The 25312-nt window shown below is 33.3% G+C and overlaps 1 protein-coding gene across 6 annotated transcripts in view; it reads right to left on the bottom strand.

The window, feature by feature from the left end:
• Nucleotides 1–25312, bottom strand: part of KrT95D (phosphofurin acidic cluster sorting protein KrT95D) — a 64152-nt gene that overhangs the window by 7833 nt on the left and 31007 nt on the right. For all 6 annotated transcript variants that reach the window (XR_013879367.1, XR_013879366.1, XM_080159822.1 and 3 more), the window contains exons 11-20: nucleotides 24706–24778; nucleotides 23820–23988; nucleotides 23376–23455; nucleotides 18114–18278; nucleotides 8541–8615; nucleotides 4398–4487; nucleotides 3849–3941; nucleotides 3095–3215; nucleotides 2073–2197; nucleotides 992–1063 (exon numbers count right to left, since the gene is read on the bottom strand). Coding sequence is in view for 4 of the 6 variants with exons in the window: in XM_080159822.1 (XP_080015948.1) it covers nucleotides 992–1063; nucleotides 2073–2197; nucleotides 3095–3215; nucleotides 3849–3941; nucleotides 4398–4487; nucleotides 8541–8615; nucleotides 18114–18278; nucleotides 23376–23455; nucleotides 23820–23988; nucleotides 24706–24778 (1063 nt within the window). In the remaining 2 variants the exon portion in view is untranslated. The remainder of the gene's footprint in view (nucleotides 1–991; nucleotides 1064–2072; nucleotides 2198–3094; nucleotides 3216–3848; nucleotides 3942–4397; nucleotides 4488–8540; nucleotides 8616–18113; nucleotides 18279–23375; nucleotides 23456–23819; nucleotides 23989–24705; nucleotides 24779–25312) is intronic.

Genomic DNA, 25312 nt, shown 5'->3' with positions numbered 1-25312 from the left:
ATATGGTCAGATATTGAACTAAAATTTAACAGTTACCTAAACATTTTAACCCTTTCAGGACGATAATTTGAAGTAAAAAATATTAGGATCCTAAAATATTTTTAAAAAAGAGGAAATACTTTAATACTTTAAACAGGGATAGGACAATGCAATGGAAGAAAAAGAATAATATTCAATCTAGCCAATATCGGAATAATTTTAGAACGCCACCTCTAGTTATTTATATTTTAATGTTTGTGGAAAATTGTTTATAATATGACGCTATACATGAATTTTCAGTATGGCTTAGAATCAGTTTTAATTCACCTGATAATAATCAGTTTCGAAGTTTTAATGAATAATACATAATTTCAATTATGTAAACGTTATCTAAATAGACTACTTTTTATCGAATAAAAACCATTTGAACTAATTCTATAAGAAAATTAAATTTTCTAACTACATAATAAGTAAATAATATGTATAATTGTATAAAATTGAGGTTAATTAAGTTTACAAAGTAAAAATACATTATGTACAAAAATTTATTTTCTTATATTCTTATTTACAAAACAATCAAAATTTTTATCCTTCTAACTGTAGAATAGGACCCGTAGGTAATCATTTAATAGTTCAAATCTTAAAAACTGGGTATTTCAGTCTATGTGACTTACTGTTTATCTATCTTCTTAACAATTACCACCAAATAAGTAACTTCCATTATCATTCCATCCATTAACTTACCGAAGCAGCTTTTGAAATTTCATATCAGGCTTTTCCTGGCATAGACAATTCAGCTTTTCGTTTATTAGATATATTTATCAAGCTGTAAATTTCAGTTATAAGATATAACCAACAAGTGAAATAAATCTTTATTAATATTTGGGGGGCAAATGGAGAGGTCGTTAATTTTACTATATGTTGCCCCCCAACGACAGCTGAAGAAAACGTATAGGTTTCGTGATTTTTCCCCGAATTAATTTCGTTATTGGTATAAGATGTGTAAATTTACCTTTTCCAGTAAATCTTTCCAGGAATCATCTAGGAAAAGTCTTGAATACACCTGACACCTAGCTCCCAACCCCTGAGAATAAAGTAATATCAATATCCAATATATTCATTAATAATCAGGGTTCGGAAGCCGCGCCTCAGCCGCGCATAAGCCTCAGTTTTAAACCTGCTTGTGAGCATAAAAAAAAATTTCAGAAAGAAGGATTGTCTGCTAAAGAGCAGTTTTATACATCCAGCTGAATTTTATAGTGATAACATGAAGATTTCACTGAGGCTTACACGCGGCTTACGCGCGGCTTCCGATCCCTGCATTAATTAAACAATGACACAAACGTACAAAAGTGGTGCAGCATTAAAGTGTTTACTCTCCTCTATAGGCGAAAAAAGAAGAGAAAAATGCTTTACTGCGTTTCTTTTTTCGCAGCTAATTTCTAATTATTGGCATAAAATATCGTTGTCAAAAAATGTATTGAAGGCCTCCTAGCAAGGGGGGGGGGGATGGGTTGAATGTTTCACTTATTGAAATCAACAAAAAGGAACTGTGGCAAAATGTGGAAGTATGAGAAACGGCGGTTTGACTAACATTGCCACAGAAAAATAACCATATCTCTTTTCCAATATCCATAATGTTTCACATTAAAACATCTGAAAATGAAAACCTACTGTGAGTGCATTAACTCTTTTTTTATGACTGAAATTCTTTGTGGTGTCAAAAATGTTTAAATCCTCTTAAGCCTGAAAAATATCAAAACATATGGATTCCTTGCAGGGAAGGAGGGGACATTGGGCTTTTTATTATACTAAAAGTTCCCAAAGATTTATAATAAAGTTCTCTAATTCGTTGGCTTAACAAATTTGGGGACTTTTATTGAATTTTTATTGGTTGGTTCATTAAGTTGAGTGAAAAAACGTTTCAACAACTATTTGTAACCTATAGACGGAGTAATTTTGTGTATCGGCATTAGGGATGTTCATTAATTTATCGGCCATTGTCTTATCCCTTTAAATCCCTGGACTAATTAAAGGGGCCAAACAGTGTACTGTCCACACTAATGGAAAGATGGGTTATATTATAATCAAACCTTTGATATTGAGTTCTGTCCAAGCGGAATAACAAAGAATCTGAACAGGTTTTGCCAGTCCGGAGGTTTGCTGGTGAACAGCTCCACATAGGGCCGTAACATTGAGTTGATGAATGCGTCAGAACCTAAAAGTAGATAGTAATGTCAGATTGTCTGCAGTCAGTTTTTACAATAAAAAAAGTTGTTTTTAAAAAAGACACTGAACCCACCCCCTTACTAAATATTAAAATGTTTCACAAAGTACAAAAAATAATCGATAGATATGGTATTTTTTTATTTCATATAAATCTAGGGCTCCTAGAAACTATTATTAAATAAAAACGATAAATCAATAAAAAAAACTTTGAAAATTGGTAGGTATGAAGAATATATAAAAAACAAAGTATTTTTAATATTTTATATAAGGTCTAAGAAAAAGAATAAGAATAAAAATCAATAATCATATCAACACTTAATAAAAGGAATAAAATATCTAAAGACTGTTTTAGATTCATCAGGGTGGCTATTATCGGTATGGGGCAATTTTGATACTGCCCTTGGAAAATGACATTTTTGACCAAGATCCTGTATTTTACTTTTGATTCAACTAGCGGCTTCGCCCCTAGCCTCTAGGGGCTTTGCCCCAAAAGGTTTGATCAACTTAATTTTTCGTAGGTACTTCAGATTTAAAACAAAAAATATAAAAAAGAAAAGAAATTTTTTTTTTGGGGGGGGGGGGGGTTTAGTCGATTCCACTATTTTAATTTTAATTTAAAAAAAAGTTTTTTTTTGGGGGGGGTGGCGGGATGGGGTTGGGTATTTTTTCATGTCCCACCCCCCAAGAAAATAGTTATAAACCTTCCCGGGACCTATGAGAAGCTACCCTGTAAAGAAGAACCCGGCCGGTTCAGCGGTTAGCGAGATCCTTCATTACAAACAAATAGACAGACAGACATCGTTCTACTTTGTATTATAGATAGAAACAAACTATATTTTTAGGATTTGTTTCAAAGATAAGCCTATTATCCCACCATTTAACGTACCTATGAGTCCAATTTTGAGAACATTTGGTTGGTTGATGTTTGAATTACAGAACTTCTGAATTCTTGTGACTAAACAGGTTAATGTGGCCCTCACGTCAGCTGAACATGCTGTACATATCACCTACAAGATAGAAAATTTTATGTCTCGATAAATGGCAGGGTTTCGGATCCGCATTGATTGTATGCGGATCCGGATCCTTGACAATAAAAATAAAATCACCAAATTTTTCAAAAAAATTTTATTCTTTAATTCGAAGTAAAAAATATTTCTAATTTTCAAGTCTGAACCTAAACCTTAAAGATTGGCTCTCATCAAGAGAATGTCTGAGATTTTATATAAATTTAGGTAGATTTTTCCATTTTTTCCGCATTTTTTTGAGTCCAAGGATCCGGATCCGCATTTTGGATGTCTATATAGAAAGATAGATAGTTGAACCTTACAGTGTAAATTTCACTTCAAGATAGAAACAAACTAGCCTTTTTTAATATGGATAGATAGATAGATAGCTATAAAGATATAAATAAATGAACATTACAGTGTATATTTCACTTCAAGATAGAAAAAAAGATATGGATAGATAGCTATATAGATAGCTGATTTAGCTGTACTTACAGAGCACATTTCATCTATAAGATCAATAAAAAGATATCTAGGTTTCTATTACAAAATGTAAATTTAGGTATTTCACTGGCTAGCTAGCAATATTAAAACTAAACATGTCACTTTAAAACAATTACAAAAAAAAATTCATACCTTGAGCCCATTTTCTGTGAGTTTTGAAGCCAGATGCGAGGCCTGTGGGTCCCCTGTGTTGGCAAGTATTATCTGCTCTGGTAGAGTATCATCCTAGATATATAAATATAGATAGATAGAATGATACAGAAACAAAGGCGTGAAAAAGGGGTTGTAACCACCCCCTTACAACCTCCTTGAAAAGATTCTAACACCCAAAGGGTGTGTCCAGGTAAAAAAATCACACCCACTTAGATTTAAGGTGGCTGTGAAATAAATTTACCTAAAATTACAAGTCGAGTCAAGGGAGTTTTATTTTTACTTTTGAGAATGTTGATTATGTAATTGTAGAGGGTGGATATTTAAGGAGTACTAACATATTCTTATTAATTGGCTTGATAATTTTGCGGACTTTTATTCAATTTTAATTGGTTGGTTCAATCAGTTGAGTATCCAAACGTTTCAACCACTAATTATAATCTAAAGAAGGAGTAATTTTGTGTGCGATCATTGAGGATGTATATCAATTTATCGGCCATTATCTTATCCCTTTAGATCCCTGTTATTTACCTGAGGCAGCATTCTACTGAGTTGTTCCAGCAAAACCTTCCTGGGAGAGGCAGAGTCCAAGCTGCTTGAATTTAATCTGTCAATTTTATCCTAAAATCAAACAAACTTATAAGGATTATGTATTTGATAATTTAGGCCTATTGGAATTGTACTTTCGATTTCAAATTTTGCAAGATAATTCCTGCAACAAAGAGGTACAATTGAGTAAGTGTAGCAACTCTATAATTATTACTGACTGTTAATTTTGTCTTAATTTTGCCTTCAATAAACTTTCTAGACTTTCATGGAAATGTTCTAAAGCCTTGTCTTACTTTATTTTAAACATTAGCGGCTTCGCCTCTAGCATTTAGAGAATCTTTATCTTTGGCATAAAAAAACCACGTGGTTAAAATCAAGTGGTTTAAACCAAAAAAACAAAGCTTAAAAAAACCAAGGTGGGATGGTTCAAATGGTTTTAAAAAAAATATTTATACAAAGGCCTATCTTTCCAGTTATATCTTTTCATAACGTAAATAATACAGTAAATAACTGTCAGTCAGGGTTGTCAAATCGGGCGGGCGGTTTTGGGCTGACCTTTTTCGGGTACTTTTGGGCAGATTTGGGCACCCCCCGTTTCGGGGGTGAGAAAAAGGGAGAGGGGGTGAAAAAAGAGGACGGGCAGGCCTATAATATGGATATTATTAAAAAAACCAAAAAAAAACCAAAAACCTGGTTTAACCCAAAAAAACAAAAAACCTGGTTTAACCCAAAAAAGTAAAAACCAAACTGGTTTGTTCTTTTTTAACCTGTTTTTTTTCCATCTCTGATCTTTATCATATCGTCCATAGCCTTATCTCCTGAGATCCCTGATTATAACACAGAACTCTCATAAATCAAGAAATGAAAAAAACTTAGGAACATTAGGTACAAAAAACTGAAACTGAATATATTTATCTTCAATGGAAATAAATATATAAGTAGGTAATATTAAAAAAGAATAAAATTCAAAGATTTTTTATATCCGAAATTGACATTTTTTCTCATGAACATAAAAGGGAGAGGTAGGTTTCTGGTAAAATCTGTAAAGGTTATGTGTTATAAGTTAAAAACAGTAGAAGAACGATAAAAATTTATGTTCACTTAAAATTATTTTTGTCTATAGTTCTTTTCAATAAGAAATACACATATTTGGTGAATAGTATCGTTCTACTACTATTTTTAAGCCTTAAAACACACACCTTTACGGATTTTACCCGAAACCTACCTCTCCCTTTTTATTGATAAAAATATCAGAAAATTTAAGAAGTATTAGGTAAGGGACAAGACAATGGACGATAAATTGATATACAACTCCAATGATGAAAAGCAAAAATGTCGATTAAAAAGATTATAAACCACTAATTTGGAACCAACCAATCAAAATTTAATAAAAGTCCTTAAATTTTTGTTTTACCAACAAAAAAGATAACGCAGTTAACTTTGGGTACTCGTGTCATTTACAGTCCAATATCTCCTCCCTCCCAGATAAAGTTTCATCCTCCAAAAATATTAGATTTTATATCAATTCTGCCTAGAACAGCTCTTTCTTGCTTATTAAATACTGCGATAAGTTTACAATTGACGCTCGACACTAATTCCTTATAATTATTTTTATCCTATGCTTTATTTTGTCTTTCGAGAAAGATCTCGGGAACCGCCGAACCGATTTCGCCCTTCATTTTAGGAAATACACCTACTGGCCCTGTGTTGGTTTTAAGTGATTTAAGAATTACGTGTAAACTTTTGTAGTTCATAATTTTGTGTAATTTCTTTTCTCGTATTCATTCGAATCCGGTGGATAGGAACCGGTTCACATCCATACGAAAAAACTATGTCTAGCATCGTATTATATCCAGTTTTCAACGAATATAGAAGAGTACAATCATAAGATTAAAACAAGTTTTTTTAGCCGGTGCCTTCGGCACCACGGGGCTAAAAAAACTAGTTTTAATCTTATAATTGTACATTCTATATCCGCGGAAAGCCGTTTATAATACGATGCGAGAAATAACTATTCTCGTATTCATTCGAATCCGGTGGATAGGAACCGGTTCTCATCAATACGAAAAAACTATGTCTAGCATCGTATTATATCCAGCTTTCTACGAATATAAAAATGTACAATCATAAGGTTAAAACCAGTTTTTTTTAGCCCGTGCCTTCGGCACCTCGGGGCTAAAAAACTGGTTTTAATCTTATGATTGTACATTCTATATCCGCGGAAAGCCTTTTATAATACGATGAAAGAAATAACTATTCCTGGGTTTAATTTAACCAGAGAATCCGCTAGTATCATATAGTATTTTGAAATCTGATCTATTCATAGAGGAGCTACGCTTACAGAAACAATAATATCCTGTGCGTTGAGAAATGAATTGCTATTTCTGAAATTCAGATGCCAAATTTAAAAGATTTACTACAGTTTTGCCTTAACTCATAAGTGCAAAAATTATAGAAAACAGTCTGTAAATCATTTTCTAGTAAAGGAATAGGGATTCAGGAAACTGTTTCACGTCATTTTGACACAGAAACAGTTAAATGATTTATACGAATGTTTTCTGAGTGTATCACAAGCCACGAATTATCTTGAATCAAACTATATTCTTCCTTTTAAAATGTGTCAATTTATTCTTATCAGCATTTTCCATAGATCACTTTACAGGTAGGTATGTATTAGATGGTTCAAATCAACAAACCTCATGTGAACGATGCGTTTTCTTATTCGTTGGCTTAACAACTTTGGCGACTTTCACTGAATTTTGTTGTTTAGTTTACTAAGTTAAGTATTTCAACGTTTCAACCACTAATTTTGAATTACAGATAGGGTAATTTTGTGTGTCATTATTTGGGATGTACATCAATTTATCGGCCATTGTCGTATCCCTTTAGAAACCTGATAATTGCGTAGCGATGATAAGATTATGAAATATCTAATACATATATTTCCATACGAAAAGCACTACAAAATCCATACCTTTATATCTATAATACAAAGTAGAATGATGTCTGTCCGTCCATCCGTCTGAAGCTTAAGATCTCGGTAACCACTGAACCAATTGGATTCTACTCTTCAGGGAATATACCTACTGGTCCAGTGGTGGTTTTAGGCTATTTTCTTGGGGGGTGGGACACCCCCAACAACAAAAAAATCCCTACCCAATTTATTAAAAAGAATTTTTTTCGCATATATTTTGGGAATTCGCCATTTATTCATGAAAATTGGCGACCCATTCACATTTTTTCAGCTGGGTAGGTAATAGAAGATGTAATAATTCCCATAAATCGCATCATTTTTTTAGGCACGTACATAACTTTTTTTTGGATTACCTCTTGGGGCGAAGCCGCTAGATTATATACATTTCTATAATCAATAAAGGACTTTTAATAATTTTGCAGAATATTTGTACCCCACCCTGCTGATTTCCTGCTCGCAACCTTGGCATATTGTTTATGCAACTTTTGTAGCTTGTCAGTCAAGATCAAGTAAACGTTTATGTTTTGTTTCGACCTACTTTTGTTACTGCGAATCTTATCTACATATGAGAAACAGGATTCATGGGACTATTGGGGTTTATCTTAAAATTTATTGAAACACCGCGTCATAACTAAAGACGTTAAAAATGGTTCCTACTGCTACTATGTCAGCTGTGCGAATTAATAGTTAGACCAGGTAGAATGCCTTGGCCAAATTATTAGCAGCTCTGCTCATTACCATGCACAGTTATAACTTCTCAGACAAAGGTCGTGCAATCAAGGAGTTGGTTGTCTGATGGGTGTTAGGGCAGAAAAGGAAAGATTTGGCTCCCCTTAGTTATCCTTGGTTGTTGGACCTGGCGTTTGAGTGTCATACACAGCATCCCCGCCGCCCGTATGAGGTAATTAAAAACATGCAGTGCATAAGGGGCTAGTTATAGAGTAGCTATGCTGATTAAAACTAGGGTTGGGCCGGATATCCGGTGTGGCCGGATATCCGGCCGGATAGTTTAAATATCCGGTATCCGGAGTGGCCGGATATTCGGCCGGATAGTTTCAATATCCGGTATCCGGATATCCGGCCGGATAGTTTCAATATCCGGTATCCGGCCGGATATCCGGCCCAACCCTAATTAAAACCTAAATATTCACCTTTGGTACACTTAGGGTTGGTTGAAGAGATTTTGGTTGTTTGATTGAAAATAGTTTACTCCTTCGGTGGTCCGTCTGAAATAATATATCTTTATTAATACGTTTTTACATGTAAAATTAACAATAAACTTATGAATTTATGAAATTCCTACATATTATATCTCTTTTCTTAGCGTTTAGTAATTTGTCAAATATATATTTTTTCAATGCAAAAACATTAAACATCATATAATTATAAGCTTTCCGATAATATTAAAATGAAAAATTATTAAGTAGATTAAATTCCTTAAAAGTCCTCAAAGTTGTTGAGCCAACGAATAAGAAACTGTTATTAAAAACTTTGGGTTCTAGTGTAATAAACAACCAATTGTCCCCTCCCTTCCTGCTATTATCCATTAAAACCATTCTGCAAAATTTTCTAAGGAAGGAAAATAGTGAGTAAAATCTTGCTATGAAATATTCTCTGCTTCATTTTATTCTGCAGATATTGTTGTTAAAAGCGAAGATTTTCTATAATTAGGGTAGGTCCGTCCGTCCGTCCGAGATAGATAGCTTTTATTCGTTAATTTAGGCATGTTAGAATTGTCCTATCGATTTCAAACTTTGCATGATGATTCCTGTATTAGTTAGGTACGATTTAGAAAGCGTAGCAACTCTATAATCATTACCAAAATGTCCGTACGTCCATTTTAAACATGTTGATTTTTAAAACTTTTTTAACATCAAATTTTTATGTGATCTAATTATCCGATTGATCTGATTTTTGGTATACTGATTCCTGGGACAACAAAGTACAATATTATAAGCGAAGCAACTCTATAATCAAGTCCTAAAAATGTAAGTATGTCCATAAACATTATTCTGTATCAAGCAGTTTTTCAACAATTTACTTACAAATTTGCTTCGACATTTATACATTTATATTCTGATTATTCAGTTCTGACACTATTTAAATGTTAGTGTCCGTTTGTCCTTCCGTTTCAGTGCTTCGCTTTTATGGATGTTGTGATCCTTGTTAATTTCATGAATCAGCCTTTACAACATCCCAATAAACTGTACAGCGTTGCAGATAGATAAATACTAATCACATCTCGGATCATAGAAAGAACACGTAGCAACTGGTTTCGTCGTATTTTCACAGTAGCTCTTCTCCTGTTTCTAGCCACTTCGGAGCCAATTCCTAATCCTGTGGGGAAATTTAAGGTTAGGTTAGGCTAAGTGAATGCTAATAATGATTGCCCCATAGGCTTTGGAATTGGCCCCGCAGGGGCTATAAATAGGAGAAAAGTTACTGTGAAAATACGACAAAACCCGCTACTTCGGTTTCTTTCCATGATCCCACATTTCTTTTCATCAAACTTAATTTTTCGGATTTCTAACAAATGAAAATTATAGAAATTTATAAATTTCAGTCTTAATACCAATACCTACTTCAATCTAAAACTACCTGGATATTAACAAAAAAAGTAAAACTAAAATCATAGATCGCTGTGGAACTTAGTTTTAAACTTTTTTTTAATTCTGCAAATTTATGTCATTAAATTTAAATTAAACCAATTCTATAATCAAAATGTATCTTAAAAGAATCAAAGATTTTTTACCCCACTTTTCCAAATTCAATCATAATTCAACCTATAGCAATGATTAAAAAGAAATATACATATTAGATAAATATTTTCTTTTTAAGACTGATTTTAAAAAGAGAATACAAGAATGTAGTTAATTCAAAAAAAAATTCTAAAGACTGAAAATAAAATGATTAACTATTTCTCCTTTTATAAGAGAAGTAACTCAATTAAAAGGGGTAGTTTCACGAAATGCATTTGAACCTAATTTAGTGAACCGCTTATTTTTTCCTAGTTAATGGGTTAAACTACATTTATATGGCATATATTTGAAATAAATTCAAATTTATACGATGTAGTTTTTAAAATATCAAGACTTTAAAATAGTCTTTTTGTGATATATGCAATTTAAAAAGACGATTTTCAAGTCTTAATATTTTAAAAACTACGTGGTAGAAAATTGAAATTCTTTCAAATATATGCCATGTAAATGTATTTTAACCATTAAAGCAGGATAAAGTATGCGGTTCACTAAATTAAGTTCAAATGCATTTCGTGAAACTATTCCTTTGTATTAAGCATTAAAAATTGAGACATTGGACTATTAGTTTGGGCCCCATTTTTTTCATTTTGACATGTATTTTAACACTTCAATAATTAGACCTATTTATATAGGACAAATTATTTCTTCAATGTGGCTTTATTATTTGTATTAATAATGTGTATAATAAAAAAAAAATTTAAAAACTATCTTTTTAGTAAATTTTCTAGAATTCATTGCAGTTTTTTTTTGGAGTATTAAATAACATTAGCTAAAAATCAAAGATATTGGAAATAATACTTAACTACATCATGGAAAGAAAACGAAGTAGCGCGTTTCATCGTATTTTCACAGTAGATACATTTTTTTGAGGTTAGGTAAATGTTAATGATTGTCAAAAAGGGTTAGGAAATTGGCCCCGAAGGTTTAGAGCCCTACACTGGGGCTAAAAAAGAGGAAGACCACAGTGAAAATACGATAAAACCCGCTACTTCGTTTTCTTACCATAATCCCATCCCTACATATCAATATTCATAAATAAAATTAGAGGCAATAAAACTCGAAATAAAAAAATGCTTTGTCCACATATTAATAAATCTATTATTAATCCATAAGAAATTATTCAATGTGCACTCAATACATTGCTCACAAGTTTAAAATAAATTAATTGAACAGTTTTCCTCTTCAAAAAAAAAATGTTTTTACAAAACAAATTTTCAAAACATTTTTTATGGCAATTGAAAATCAAAGGAATTAGAGTAGGTCAATTTTCAATGATATATTTTATTTTGAATGTACTACTTGCACCTACTACAGTTCAAACTGAGAAAATTGTAAGAAACTGTAAGAGTGTAGAATTAAAATAAAAAATTCGTTTAAAAAAATTAATTCTAGCCAAAGAAATCCTCTAATAACTACCTATCCAAATAAATATTTTAGGATTTCTCTGACACTACATTTCAATTTCAAAATCCGTCCACCATAAAGGGGGGGGGGGAGGGGAGGTTTAACCATCTCGTAATCAGTGAGCAAATGGCACTTGGAATTCGAATTTCGATCTGCACTTTTGCATGAGTAATTCTTGGTAGGTCTATTTTCCCTAAATCGAACAAAAAGTTGGATAAGTAACGGCTGGCGGCTCAGCCGTTTAGCCGTTTTTTTTTGCCTATTTTCAGGGTAAATCCATCATCAATTACGTAGGAATAAACTTTTTGAAACATATTTTTGGTTTAATTCATGTTAAAAGATAGCAATAAAACTTCTAGTACCAACAGGTACCGTTTGATAGCGTTTTGGAGTAGAAAAGAGTATTATGTGGAGATAGGTTTCGTGACTAATTTGAAATATAGATATCAAAAAAATGGCAAAACGGCTGAGCCGCCAGCCGTTAGCCGTTACTTTTCCAACTTTTTGTACGATTTAGGGAAAATAGACCTACCAAGGATTGCTCATGTAAAATTTCAGATGGAAATTCGCAAGAAAACAATGCAGGAAATAAATTCGCTATTTTTTAGTTAAATTATTTTACTTCATTTTAAGGACATATTTTAAATTCACATGCTTTGCCATTATAACGTTGCATTTGATTTAAGCTTTACACATTACAGCTCCTCTATAATTAGCATTCTTCATATTAACTTTAATATAAAGTAGCTTTCTATCCTATAATATAAAGTAGTTTCTTCACAGTTCCATATTGTACCCCTATAAAGCAACTGCCATGCAAAATGTCAGACCTGTAACTCTTTTTTTAGTTGAGTTCCTTTGACTTTTAGTTTTGGTTTCAAAAAGTGTCACTTTCGCCCCCCCCACCCCCATTGTTTTTTTTAATTAAACACTTAATGTGTTTTAATTTACTTTAGGCTTATTTTGAAATTTTTAAAAATCATATATTTAACTGACGTACTTGTAGAAAAACCTGCGCGGACATACCCAAAAAACAAAAAAAACGAGTCACAATTGACACGAAGATGTAGATATAGGTAACTTTTGATTCACCTAATTTAAACTATTTTCTATACCGCCGTGTTAAGATTTTTTCTCGTATTCATTCGAATCCGGTGGATAGGAACCGGTTCTCATCCACACGAAAAAACTATGTCTAGCATCGTATTATATCCAGCTTTCTACGAATATAAAAACGTACAATTATAAGATTAAAACCAGTTTTTTAGCCCCTAGGTGCCGTAGGCATTCTATATTCGCGGAAAGCCGTTTATAATACGATGCGGGAAATAACTATTCTTAAATTTTGCCAAAGTACGACACCTGATTTACATGTCTAGGTTTTAGAAAAAAACATTTGCCATAAAATCTGATGTAAATATTTATAATAACTATCAATTTTAAACATTTTTATAGAACAAGAAATAAATCTCAGCCAAAAAAAAACAGAAAGTATACATGTACAAATATTTTCACCACAGTACAGCCCCGAAAGTGAATAATTTCAGATGGATTATTTATACTAGTTCTAGGCTATACTAAAAATACATTTTAATGCTTATTCCATTTGTTTTTTAAGGTAATTACAATGTATATATTTGCACTTGTTTAGTTAATTAAACTTGTAGCTGTCAACATACTGAAATGTTTCAATTTACAAATTGATACACAGTAAATAACAATTTTTATTTGCTCCAAGAATTTTTATTCTATTCTTTTGCCGGGATTTTTTTCGTCAGGTGGGGTATTCTAATTTAGTGTCAATAGAAACTAACCATTATTATTGCCTTATATATATAATACAAAGTAGAACGATGTCTGTCCGTCCGTCCGTCTCTTAAGATCTCGGTAACCACTGAACCGATCGGATTCTACTCTTCAGGTAATATACCTACTGGTCCTGTGGTGGTTTAAGGCTATTTTTTGGGGGGTGGAACACCCCCAACCCCCCCATAAAAAAAAATCCCCCATTTTTTTTTTGCTGAAGATTTCCTTGGTCCTTTTATGAATTTTGCCTTAATTTTTTTTGATCACCTCTTGGGGCAAAGCCCCTAGAGGCTAGGGGCGAAGCCGCTAGTCCTTCTAAAAGTAACACGATGTTTTGAGTCTGTCTGTCTGTGTATACCGAAGGATTATGCTAACCACTAAACAGAGATGGTTGTCCTTCACAAAGTACCTTCTCATAATTTTTATTTTTACTTCTTTTAAAAACTTTTAAAAATGTGGGTAGGTTTATGAGGCTTAGGTTATGACAGTTGGCGCGCTTCAAATATGCTTTTCAGAGAAGTTTTAAGTTATTTAAGGTTACTTTCGATATCTTTGCCCTCTTATCCCATTCTGTTTGGGGAATAAAGGAAAATAAAATAAAATAGAGGCTTGTTACCCCTCTGCCTCCCATATAATACGATTTAATAAAGATTTAAATGTTTGCGGATAGATTATTTCCTTCAAGGGACGGGAGGGGGGGGGGGGGGGAGTTTTGACACATTTGCGTAAACCGGAGCTCCAGGCCTCCAGGTGGTCTCTGTAAGGTAAAAATGAAAAAAAAAATATTTAAAAAAAGTTACAGGTCAACTTAAAATATGTTAACAATATTTAAAAAAAGATGCATATTTTGTTTTATAAGTTGATTTGTAACTATAACAATTTTTTTTTCATTTTTACCTGTAACGAGACCACCTGGAGGCCTATCCAAAAAAATTTAAAACTTCGTGAAATTCAACATATAAGAATGATTTTATCATAAATAACCTATCCTCTCAGTCCAAAGATAAAGTCTAGGTGCCAGGTTTACGCAAATGTGTCAACCCCCCCCCCCTGTCCTATATTGCACTCCTATCTCTAACTTAGGTGTCTAAAATATAACCAAAACAGATTTTATATATCTATTGACAGAAAATGTGTTGCTTGTTAAAGGCTATTTAGAATTTGCTGCAATGTTTGAACACCATTTGATTTGGCCCTAAAATTTAATGATGCAATAATTAATGACTATTGTTGTTTTCAAGTCAGGTATAACATAAATAAATATGTATGTAGAAACACACAGCGATCTAAAGGGATAAGACAATGGCCGATAAATTGATATTCATCCCCAATGATGGTACACAAAATAGCCCCTTTTGTAGATTACAATTAGTGGTTGAAGCGTTTGGACACTAAACTTAAGGAATAAACCAATAAAATTCAATAAAAGTCCCCAAAGTAGTAAAGCCAAAGCATAAAAAAGGCTATTATAAAACTTTGGGGACTAGTGTAATTAACAGCCAAATGTCTCCTCCCTCTCTTAAAAGAAGCTTTCATATGATAAGAAATTGTTGGTTATGGTTTTTAACTTTTTTGACAACAAATTTTAGTATTTTAAAATTATCCGATTCTTATGATTTTTTGAAAACTGATTCCTATTACAACAAGGTACAATGTTATAAGCAAAGCATCTCTATAAAAAAAGTCCCAAAAATGTATGTATGTCCTTAAACAGTATCATCTATTTATGCAGTTTTGCAACAAATTTACTTGCAATATTGTTTGTACTGATGCATTAATATTCTGCTAATTCAGTACTGACAATCTACAAGTGTTAATGTTCGTTTGTCCTTCCATTTCAGAGCTTCGCTTTTATGGATGTTGTCATCCTTGTTTTATAAATAACCAAAATTAGACATTTTGTCAGTCATAAATGAAAATGTAACACTACCCCATGTGTTTAATTTTGATAGACGGTTAGTTTATAAATTAAATACTTCCTAGCTTTATTTGTTTATAGTCAGATACACACATTAAATATTTTACATCATAGCACAGTGGACTATAATAGGATAAAATATATTTATATTCAGGTCTGTCTGTCTGTCTGAAGCTTAAGATCTCAGTAACCACTGAACCGATTGTCTCTACTCTTCAGGGAATTTACCTACTGGTCCTGCGGTTGTTTTAGGCTATTTTCTTGGGGGGTGGGACACCCCCCACCCCCCCAAAAAATTGAAAAATAACCTCCCCCCCAAAAAATTTTTTTTGTGTATGCGTACAACCTGGGTTTAATTTTTACGATTTGAAATTTTGTGTATACGGCAAACAACCCGGGTTTAATTTTTACGAATTTAAATTTTTGTGCATACAGCGCACAACCTGGGTTTAATTTTACCACAGAGTAATTAAGAATACCTAACTTTTTGAATATTTCTATTTAGGAGGGTTGATTTCCCATTACTCCATAGGGGAAAACCCATAGAGGCTAGGGGCGAAGCCGCTAGTATAATACTAAGTAGCTTGATGTCTGTCCGTCTAAAGCTTAAATTCTCAGTAACCGCTGAACCGATTGGGCTCTACTCTTCAGGGAATATACCTACTGGTCCTGTGGTGATTTTAAGCTATTTTTTTGGGGGGGGGGGAGGTGGGACACCCCCAACCACCTAAATAATGAAAATTCCCACCCCCCCAAAAAAATTGTTTTTACGCAGTTACTTCACATAAATTGGCAGCACCAGAAATTTTTTTAAAAATTACCTCTTGGGGCAAAGCTCCTTCGAATAGGGGCGAAGCATCATAGCACAGTGGTCTAATTTAGGAAAAATGTGTTTATAGCCGGATGCACACGTTTAAGGATTCAATTTTTTCCAAGCCTCCATTTTGAATAAATTGAAATATGCATAATACCTTTAAATAATAGTTACATAATATAAACACAAAATAACATAAATTTAAAGGTTGAAATTTATGTTTTACAAAAATATAAATAAAAAACAAACATTATTGCAACTAAAAGGAGCAGAGCCATTGTACTGTAGTGTATTAATATAAAGCTTCTTGATTTTATAATAATTGCCTATAAATCCGTGTGTTTATGATATACAAATCATGTGACAAATGCTAGTATTGTAAATTATCAACGGCTGATATGCATATAGTCTTAAGAACAGCGTGTCGGAGACGTTCAATTTTGATGCAGCTCTGGCTCCGCGGAGCCGTATCTGGAAATACGGCTCCGGCTCCTACCTTAAAATTAATATATCAATGTTTATTATATGAAAATAGACCGTTGCCAAATTATAATATTACTTTAAAAAATCCTTTTTAGCTAATCTGGAGCCGGAGCCGTTTTTAACGAAAAATACGGCTCCGGCTCCACCAAAAATGTAGCTGCTCCCGGCTCCGGCTCCGAAACGCTGCTTAAGAAGATCCACTATCTAAAATATTACGTATCATATCAAGTTTTTTTATTTACCTTTTTTTCAATCAATCAATTTATATGTCAACTATTTTAAAGATAAAAACAAGCAAATATTAGAAATTTGAAAATAATATCCACACAAAGTTTTTTTAAAGTTAACTCACAAAATTTTCTACTATTTTTCACAGAATTTTAAACTTTGTTAGAAATTCAATTGTAAAGTCATGAAATTTCTATAAAAAAAAGTAAAAAGTTTTAAATAGAACAAAAAATTAAATGTTCCTAATGTTTTCATTTTATTTTGTCTTTAACGATGTGAGCTACTTAAAGCTGGAGAAAAAAAATATTTAAAATTTAAATATTTGTAATTAGAGTTGGGTCGGATATCTGGCCAACGTTCGATATCCGGCAAATTACCAGATATCCGGCCGGATAACCAGATATCCGGCGTCAAAAATCAGCCGTATATCCTGTAACCGGATAGTTTTAATATCCGGTATCCGGCCGGATATTGAAAATGGCCGATTATCCGGCCAGATAACTTGCCAAACCGAAAATCCGGCCCAACCCTAGTTGTAATCAAGTATCTAAAGGGATACAACTACAGCCGATAAATTGATGTACATCCCCAATGATGATACACAAAACTACAGTAGTTTAAATTTAGTGGTTGACACGTTTAAACACTAACTTAATAAATCAACCAATCAAACTTTACTAAAGTCCCCAAAGTTGTTCAGCAGCAAACGAATAAGAAAACGTTATTTAAAAACTTTGGGGACTAGAGTAATAAACAGCCCATTATTCCCTCTCTCTGTAATAATAATAAGACAGTGGTCCAGGTCTAGTGCCTTTCGAGGCGGGTCTAGGCGCGTAGTTACCACCCTGCTGCCGCACCCGCCCTCGACACAGAGATTCATTCTGACCAACTGACACATTAAGACCAGAGGTGTATTCTTTAAAAAAATTTGCCCCACTAATCGCTTAGTGGGGCAAAATTGTTTTCGTGAAAAATCCACCAAAATCACATTAAAAATCTACAAAAATTAAACAAAATCATAGAAGGGTTATTAACATAAGATTTTATTAGAATTTTGCAGATTTTTTATGTGATTTTGGAGGATTATTAACGAAAACAATTTTGCTCCACTAAGCGATTAGTGCCGTGGGGCAAATTTTTTTAAAGAATCCACCTCAGGTGTCTCAGGTTTGTTGTAAAAATAATAAAACAGGCCAGGCATAGATTTTAGAGAAATAGTAAAAAAGTGTTTGGACCTGAGTAAAAAATCAATTATTATATCGAATGTTTATTTCTTTTTTTCTTATACTAATCATTAATAAAATCAACTCACCTTTAGTTTCTCATCCCCGGATTGTGGGGGTGATGGGCCTCCCCCGCCCTGCGTGAGGGGCGTGTCACTGTGCTCAGGGTCGGTGACAGCCTCCCCCTGAGAGTCGGAGATACCGCCCCCTTTACCGCTGGAGTCATCCGACATCCGATCTGACAGGATATCCGTCTGAAACAGAACAATATGATTCAATTTAATATAAATTTTACTGTTTCATGGCCTAATTATTAAGCATTAGAATTATAAAAATAAGATTTAATATTTATTCCAATAAAAACCTAAGTTTTCTAGGTTGTTCCTAGATCTAAAAAAAACACCATTGGCTCAATTTAATTTTCTCCCAACCTTTCCTAACCTTAAAAAAATATGAAATCCTTCTCGTTACAATAATTCTTCCTATGCATATTAGTGTTCTTTTATTTCAGTACATTATTTCGCAACATCAAATAATCAGAACCGCAAATAAAATCCCTTTTACATTAAATGAAACTGAGCTTTCTTACAGACTGCCGGTTGAACACTGATAAATCTGCTCCTTATATTTGAAGAAAAAATTGGGTCAGGGGGGGGGGGGGGGGGGTAGTTTTTTCCTATTCATATCCCCTGATTGGGCTCATAACCTGTGAGGAATATTAATACCTGCAGCGCCTTTACTCTGCTGAGCTACCCAGTACTTAAACATATATTACCTAAACTAACAAACTTCATAATAGGGGGGGGGGGGGGGGAGGTATCAGTTAAGGATCTAAAGGGATAAGACAAGGGATAAGATATGTTTAAATCAGGATTTTTATGGTAAAAAAAGAAATGGTTTTTGGCGGCGCTTGAACGCCCCCCCCCCCCCCCCCCCCGATCGATTAAGGTGCGGCAAGGGGCCCGACTGTTAAGGGTCAAATTCAATTCATGTCAATTGGCTTTTTGGAATTCTAATATCTGTTTGAGCAAATAATAATGGATAAAGAGCGAATGTTTATTTTCCGGAGATAAAAACTTGAGCAAAATTTTAGATCAAGTCAGTAAGCTGCCATAGTTCTTAATAATACAGCTTAGTCAAGTTGCTTGACGTACTTGCTACGTTTATCATCTAAAATAGCACAGACTATATTGTTTTTCTTTTCACGCATTTACCTTAGCCGAGGGCTCCTTGTGTATTAGTAATTCCCAATAATGGCCTAGTGCGGACCTAAACTGTGAGACATGATCCAAAATTGTTAATATTTTCCTCGTGCTGTCTTAAAATACTTTATGCCATTGCAAAAATTAAAATTTGCACTACTTCAACTACTCGGGATATATTTCAAATTTTAGCAAAGGAAAGAATAATATTCTTAAAAGAAATTGTTAAAAAAAAGCTTAATCAAGTTATTATTGCATATTCATTTTTAGGTTGGGAGGACCCCACAGGGTTAGAGCTCCTTATTTGAATGGGTTGCTCTCTGGTCCAAAAAATAAAGGTTTGTGATTTGATATTACAAAATAACTGTGTCTAAATTTTTCACCAATATTTCAAATATAGATAAGGGATATTTTCGTTTTCCTTAATAAGAGCCGAGGTTAAATAAGTTTATTGTCTAATTTCCTATCCTTATATCCAGCGTGTCGGAGCCGTTTAATTTTGATGCAGCTCCGGCTCCTACCTTAAAATTAATATATCAATTTTTGTACATTAGTGAATTTGATAAAATAAAATAAATAATATCAAATACTTTGCTTTTATTTGATTAAAGCTATATAAAAGTAGAAGGATGTGTGTCTATTTGTTAAGTAACAATAGTTTTTCAGTTTATTATATGGAAATAGACCGTTGCCAAATTATAATATTATTTAAAAAAATCATTTTTAGCTAATCTGGAGCCAGAGCCGTTTTTAACGGAAAATACGGCTCCGGCTCCACCAAAAATGTTACTGCTCCCGGGTCCGGCTCCAAAACGCTGCATATATACCTGCATAAATAGCTACTAATAAGTTTTAAGTACAGATCCAAATTGTCTTATAATAATTTTCTTTAATTTTAATCATTTATTAGAATAAATATTCTTCTTCATCTTAGCTGGCAAGTTTTTTTTATTGCAGTATGCACTTCTTACACTAACTGGCTTTTTAGCAGAAGCGCAGCTGTTTTATAAATCATTTTATCCGTCCTTCTGTCTATCCAGTGTTGCGGATCCGCATTGATTGTATAAGGATCCGGATCCTCCAAATTTAGTCAGTGCGGATCCGGATCCTTGACAATAAAAATAAAACCACCAAATTTTTCAAAAAATATCTATTCTTTAATCTCGAATACAATGTGAGAGAGAAGAGTGTGGGAGTGAATCAGCTGATCTTAACAGGGTTACCAGATATTTCAAAATTTGTAAGTGACTATTTTATATAAATTTAGGTAGATTTTCCATAAATTTATACCCCAGGATCCTTGGACTTAATTTTTGCCACAAGAAAAAAAAGTTTAAATAACAATTCAAAGAAGAAAAAATACAAGACGGCCACAAAATTAGTAAAAAATTATAACTATGAATTTTTTTTTCAAAACCAACCTATATGTATAGGATTTATTGTATGCTGAATTTAAAGGAAGAACGAACTGTATAAAAGCATAAATATCCGGGATTTAAAAATGATATCTTTTTGTTTCTCTCATTATGGAAAACCAAGGGGATGAATAGTGATCTGAAAATTCTTTTGATTTTCTGGTTGCACGAAATAAAAAACTGCGTATCAATTTTGTCAAGTTGGCATTGGTCTATTTAAGATTGGAAATTTACAACTAAATATTTACAGAAACGAACTTTGCTGTGCCATTAATGAGTAAAAGCATCCTTGTCTGAAAGGAATTTATTTTTGCCTTGAAAAGAGTGAGAAAATTGGTAAAAGAATGTGTAAAGGGTAAAAAAAGAAGACCTATAATTCAAATTGTATAATTGTCTGCTAAAGCTAAAAATCTAAAGTCACAGAGCACATTCCATAATGTAGATAAAAAGTTTTTTAAAACAAAATATTTTCTTTCATAATTTCTCTTAAGAAAATTAGTTAAAAATGAATTAAAGTTTAATTGTATTAACAACAACAATTATTAGGTTAAATGCATTGTTTTAGAGGGGTATTAGTCAAAGACAGATATCAAAATACACATAAAAAAAACTATTTGCCTAAAACTTTTCTTCCCTTCTGTATATGAATGTCACAATGTATTATTTTAGAGAATTTTTATGACTTTGTTCAGTAATAAGGACTATAGTTGTCTACTAAATATTTGAGAAAAAAACCCTCCATTTCCCTGATACTTAAATATTTTTCAAGAGCAAAAATTTAAACAATACATTTTTTATATACATAGGTACATGTACTAACAGAATGTCCTTAACTAATCTTTTTACTGCAATAGAATTTTGTTGAAAAGGACGAAATATTCTGAAAAATGTTTTGTCTAATAATTACCTAGTCTTTAATTTTATTTGACAAAGCCACAGAAAAAAATGCGCGTAAAGCCGCGGCAAACTTATTTGCAATTAATTTACAATAACAATCTCACCCACCAAGTCTTTGAGCCAAAGAATGGGGGTTCTGTCCCTGTGGGCCTCTATTCCTACAGGGTTCTTTACCAGCAGGGTTTTTATAACCTGTACTTAACCTACTAGTCTTACTTAAAATAGGCTTTAAGCATGTATTTTACTTCCAAAAGAAGTGCATATTCAGAGATGCCATAAAAAAACCACGTGGTTTAAATCAAGTGGTTTAAACCAAAAAACCAAGCTTAAAAAAACAAAAAAACCAAGGTGGGATGGTTTAAATGTTTTTTAAAAAAATATTTATACAAAGGCCTATCTTTCCAGTTATATCTTTTCATAACGTTAGGAAATAACTGTCAGTCAGGGTTGTCAAATCGGGCGGGCGCTTTTGGCTGCCCTTTTTCGGGTCCTTTTGGGCAGATTTGGGCACCCCCCGTTTAGGGGTGAGAAAAAGGGGGAGGGGGAGAAAAAAGAGTGGGGGGGCAGGCCTATAATTTGGATATTATTAAAAAAAAAACAAAAAAACCTGGTTTTTATCAAAAAAAAAAAAAAAACCTGATTTAAACCAAAAAAACCAAACTGGTTTGTTCTTTTAAAAAAAACCCAAGTTTTTTTCCATCTCTGTGCATATGTGGTCCATATGTGATATTTTATCTATTGGGAAATTGTCTTATTCTATCTTGCTCAACAGTGAGTAATATTCTGAATGTTGGTACCTGCCCCTATAAACAATACACACTGCACACACACACACACACACACACATTAGAACGGATAATTCAACCTAAGCTGGATCTTTAAATCATTTTAGTGGTGAGCCAGATCGGGGTGAGCCGAATTTCAGCCAATCACAGCGCGGCATTTCATAAAATGCTGTGCTCTCATTGGTGGAAAGTTGGCTCACCCCGATCTGGCTCACCACTAAAATAATTTCAAGATCCAGCTCTATATTAACAAAATAAATTCAACACCCATCTATTATGCATTGTATTCAAAGTTATCATTCAGGATTAGGGCAATTGTAGACGGTAAGGAGATCCCCATTAATAAAGTCAATATTGAGGGAAAGAAGGCAGCTTCTACCAATAACGAAATTAATTCGGGAAAAAATCACGCAATCTATACTTGTTTTTCAGCTGTCGTTGGGGGGCAACACATCGTAAAATTGACGACCTCTCCATTTGCCCCCCAAATATTATTTTAGATTTATTTTGCTTGTTGGTTATACCTTATTCCAGGAAAGAAGGTCTCTTTACTCTCTCTTTGTTATAAGTCTTTAAATCTGTTTGTGTTGAATAAAGACTAAGTACTTTTTAACTACACAGTACACACATTCCTTTATTCAAAATGGCATAGAAGGCTACATATAAGATCTTTATTTACTTAATCCAATAACAGATCAAATTAAGTTTTGTAAAATGGAGGGAAAGGGGTGTCTTGAAAATACTCCAACCCCCCCACCCCCCTCAGACACAAAAAAAAGAAAATTCTAAATGTTTTTATAAAATGAACAGACCCCACAAAAAAAAAGTTGAAGTGGCGTTATCCTCTTAGAATTTTTTTTCAATTTTAAAAATTTGAGTAATTCCCCCCCCCCCCCCCCCATCCCAGAAGGCGAACAACTATTTTAGGTTAGGTTAGGTTATGGGCTAGGGAGCCGAGCGATGCGGCTAGGCAGGCAAGGGGGCCGAGCGCTCAAATTTTTAAAATTGGAAAAAAATTTCTAAGAGGATATTACCATTGAAGTAAGACCAACCTTTTCTAAAAGAGAATATCCTCTCTGCTTGGATCTGGTAACTGACTGGTGCCCGCTATGACCGCTGTTCCCACCAATAACTAAACATAAACAACAAGATTAGTGTTAATGAAAACAACTTATTCCTGCAAATATGTAGCAATTTTATATCATAGAACTGTTAATTTTACATAAATTTAAAAATCTGATGATTTACAGCTTTTGCTTTTAGCTATTTAAATGAATGTAGGATTTTCTATTTAGGGGTGATTTCACATGGGAGGGTAGTGGTACCCTCCCCCAAAAGTAAACCCTCCCATGACCTGTAGGAATCTACATTTTAAAGGAGAACCATATCGGTTCAGCGGTTAGAGAGATCCTAAGGTACATTAAGACAGATAGACTAGACATTCTATTACTTTAATATAAGGATTATCTGAAATAATGCCAGCTGGAAACTCATACCTGGATCGTTCAAAGCATCCCTGATGGAGGACCTGCTGGACCCAAAGAAGGGGCGCAGCTGTGGCTTGGGTGTCGAGCCCACGGAGATGGTGTCCACCTCGGGCCCAGAGTCACTGAAATCCTCCAGCTGGTTGATCAGGTCCTCTATCTCCTCGTCAACGTCTCCAACCTTGGTAAAAAGAAGGTGAAGGCAAAATTAATAAGAAACGAAAATCTGATTTTAGAAAAATATAATCTAAGAATGTATGTAAAATAGAAACGTGTTTCTGTCCGTTCATAGGTTTGACATTTCTTTTTTATTTTAATATTTATTTAATCCACATCAAAACGTTTTATTATAACTGGATTTTAAACGTAAAACTATTTTCTAAAAAATTAAGTTAAAGAGTACATTAATGGCTTCTAAGATTGATAAATGAAGGAAAGGGGGGGGGGGGTGACTCGTAACACGACATAACAGCAATTTTATTTTGGTTTCTACTCCCTTAAGGTTAGAGATAAATGGGTAAAATGTTTTTGGTTGTTATCTCTCATAATAAACTAAGGGAGTAACACCCAAAATAAAATTGCTGGTAAGTCGTGTTTCGAGTCACGCCCCCCCCCCCCCCCCTCTTTGTACAAAAATATAAAATTAATAAAATGCGTTATATTAGGCTTAAAGAAAATTGCGTCATTATGAAAATCGTGTACCTCGATTTGCCAGGGGATACGTAAGTATAAAAGGGCCTAAGCCATAAACAAATGGGTCAATTATGATTTTTTCTCCCCCTTCTGTAAACAATAATACAAAACCATGAATAATAGGAATATCTAAGGTTTAAAACTGGTTTTATTCCTGTGGAAAATGAGGTATCAAGGCTGTGGATGAATGTAAATTAAAATTTACCTGTCGACTGTCCTGGCTGTTGATTTCCGATGACTTGATGCCACCCAGTTCTTCTGGTTCATTCACTTTAAACCTAAACAAGGAAAAATAAATACAAAAAAAAAATATTTTCAATTTAGAAAAAAAACATTGAAAAAATTGGCGTTATCTTTATAAAAAGAAATTAAAAAATCACCTATTCTCAAAGTCTAAACTATATTGTACTCAGGGAAAAGGGAATGTGATTCTAACAAACAATTCTAAGTGAAAATTTCCCTTTTTTTCTCCCCTTCTTAATCACTTCCCTTTCAGTTGCACCAAAAAAACAAATTTTACTCCAACTTTACCCCAACAAAATATTTAATGTTCAGCAATTTCAAATGGAATTAATTGTCAGTATAGCAACCCATGATTGAACTAAGTTGTTCATAACAAAGGTTCGAATCAAACGTTTTAGTTATTTATCGCATTTCTACGGATATTAAAATGAAAAAATATAATATCAAAACACTTTTGTTAACCCCGAGGGGCCGAAGGCCCAGGCTAACAAAAATGGTATTAATATCATGATTTTTATTTTAGTATTCGTGGAAAATTGCCTGTAATACGATCCTATACTGACATCATT

This window comes from Acartia tonsa, chromosome 5 (assembly GCF_053477335.1).
Source record: "Acartia tonsa isolate MP-2025a chromosome 5, ASM5347733v1, whole genome shotgun sequence".
Classification (NCBI taxonomy): domain Eukaryota; kingdom Metazoa; phylum Arthropoda; class Copepoda; order Calanoida; family Acartiidae; genus Acartia; species Acartia tonsa.
The sequence above is the reverse complement of the archived record's forward strand: the minus strand, read 5'-3'. Positions and strand labels throughout refer to the sequence as shown.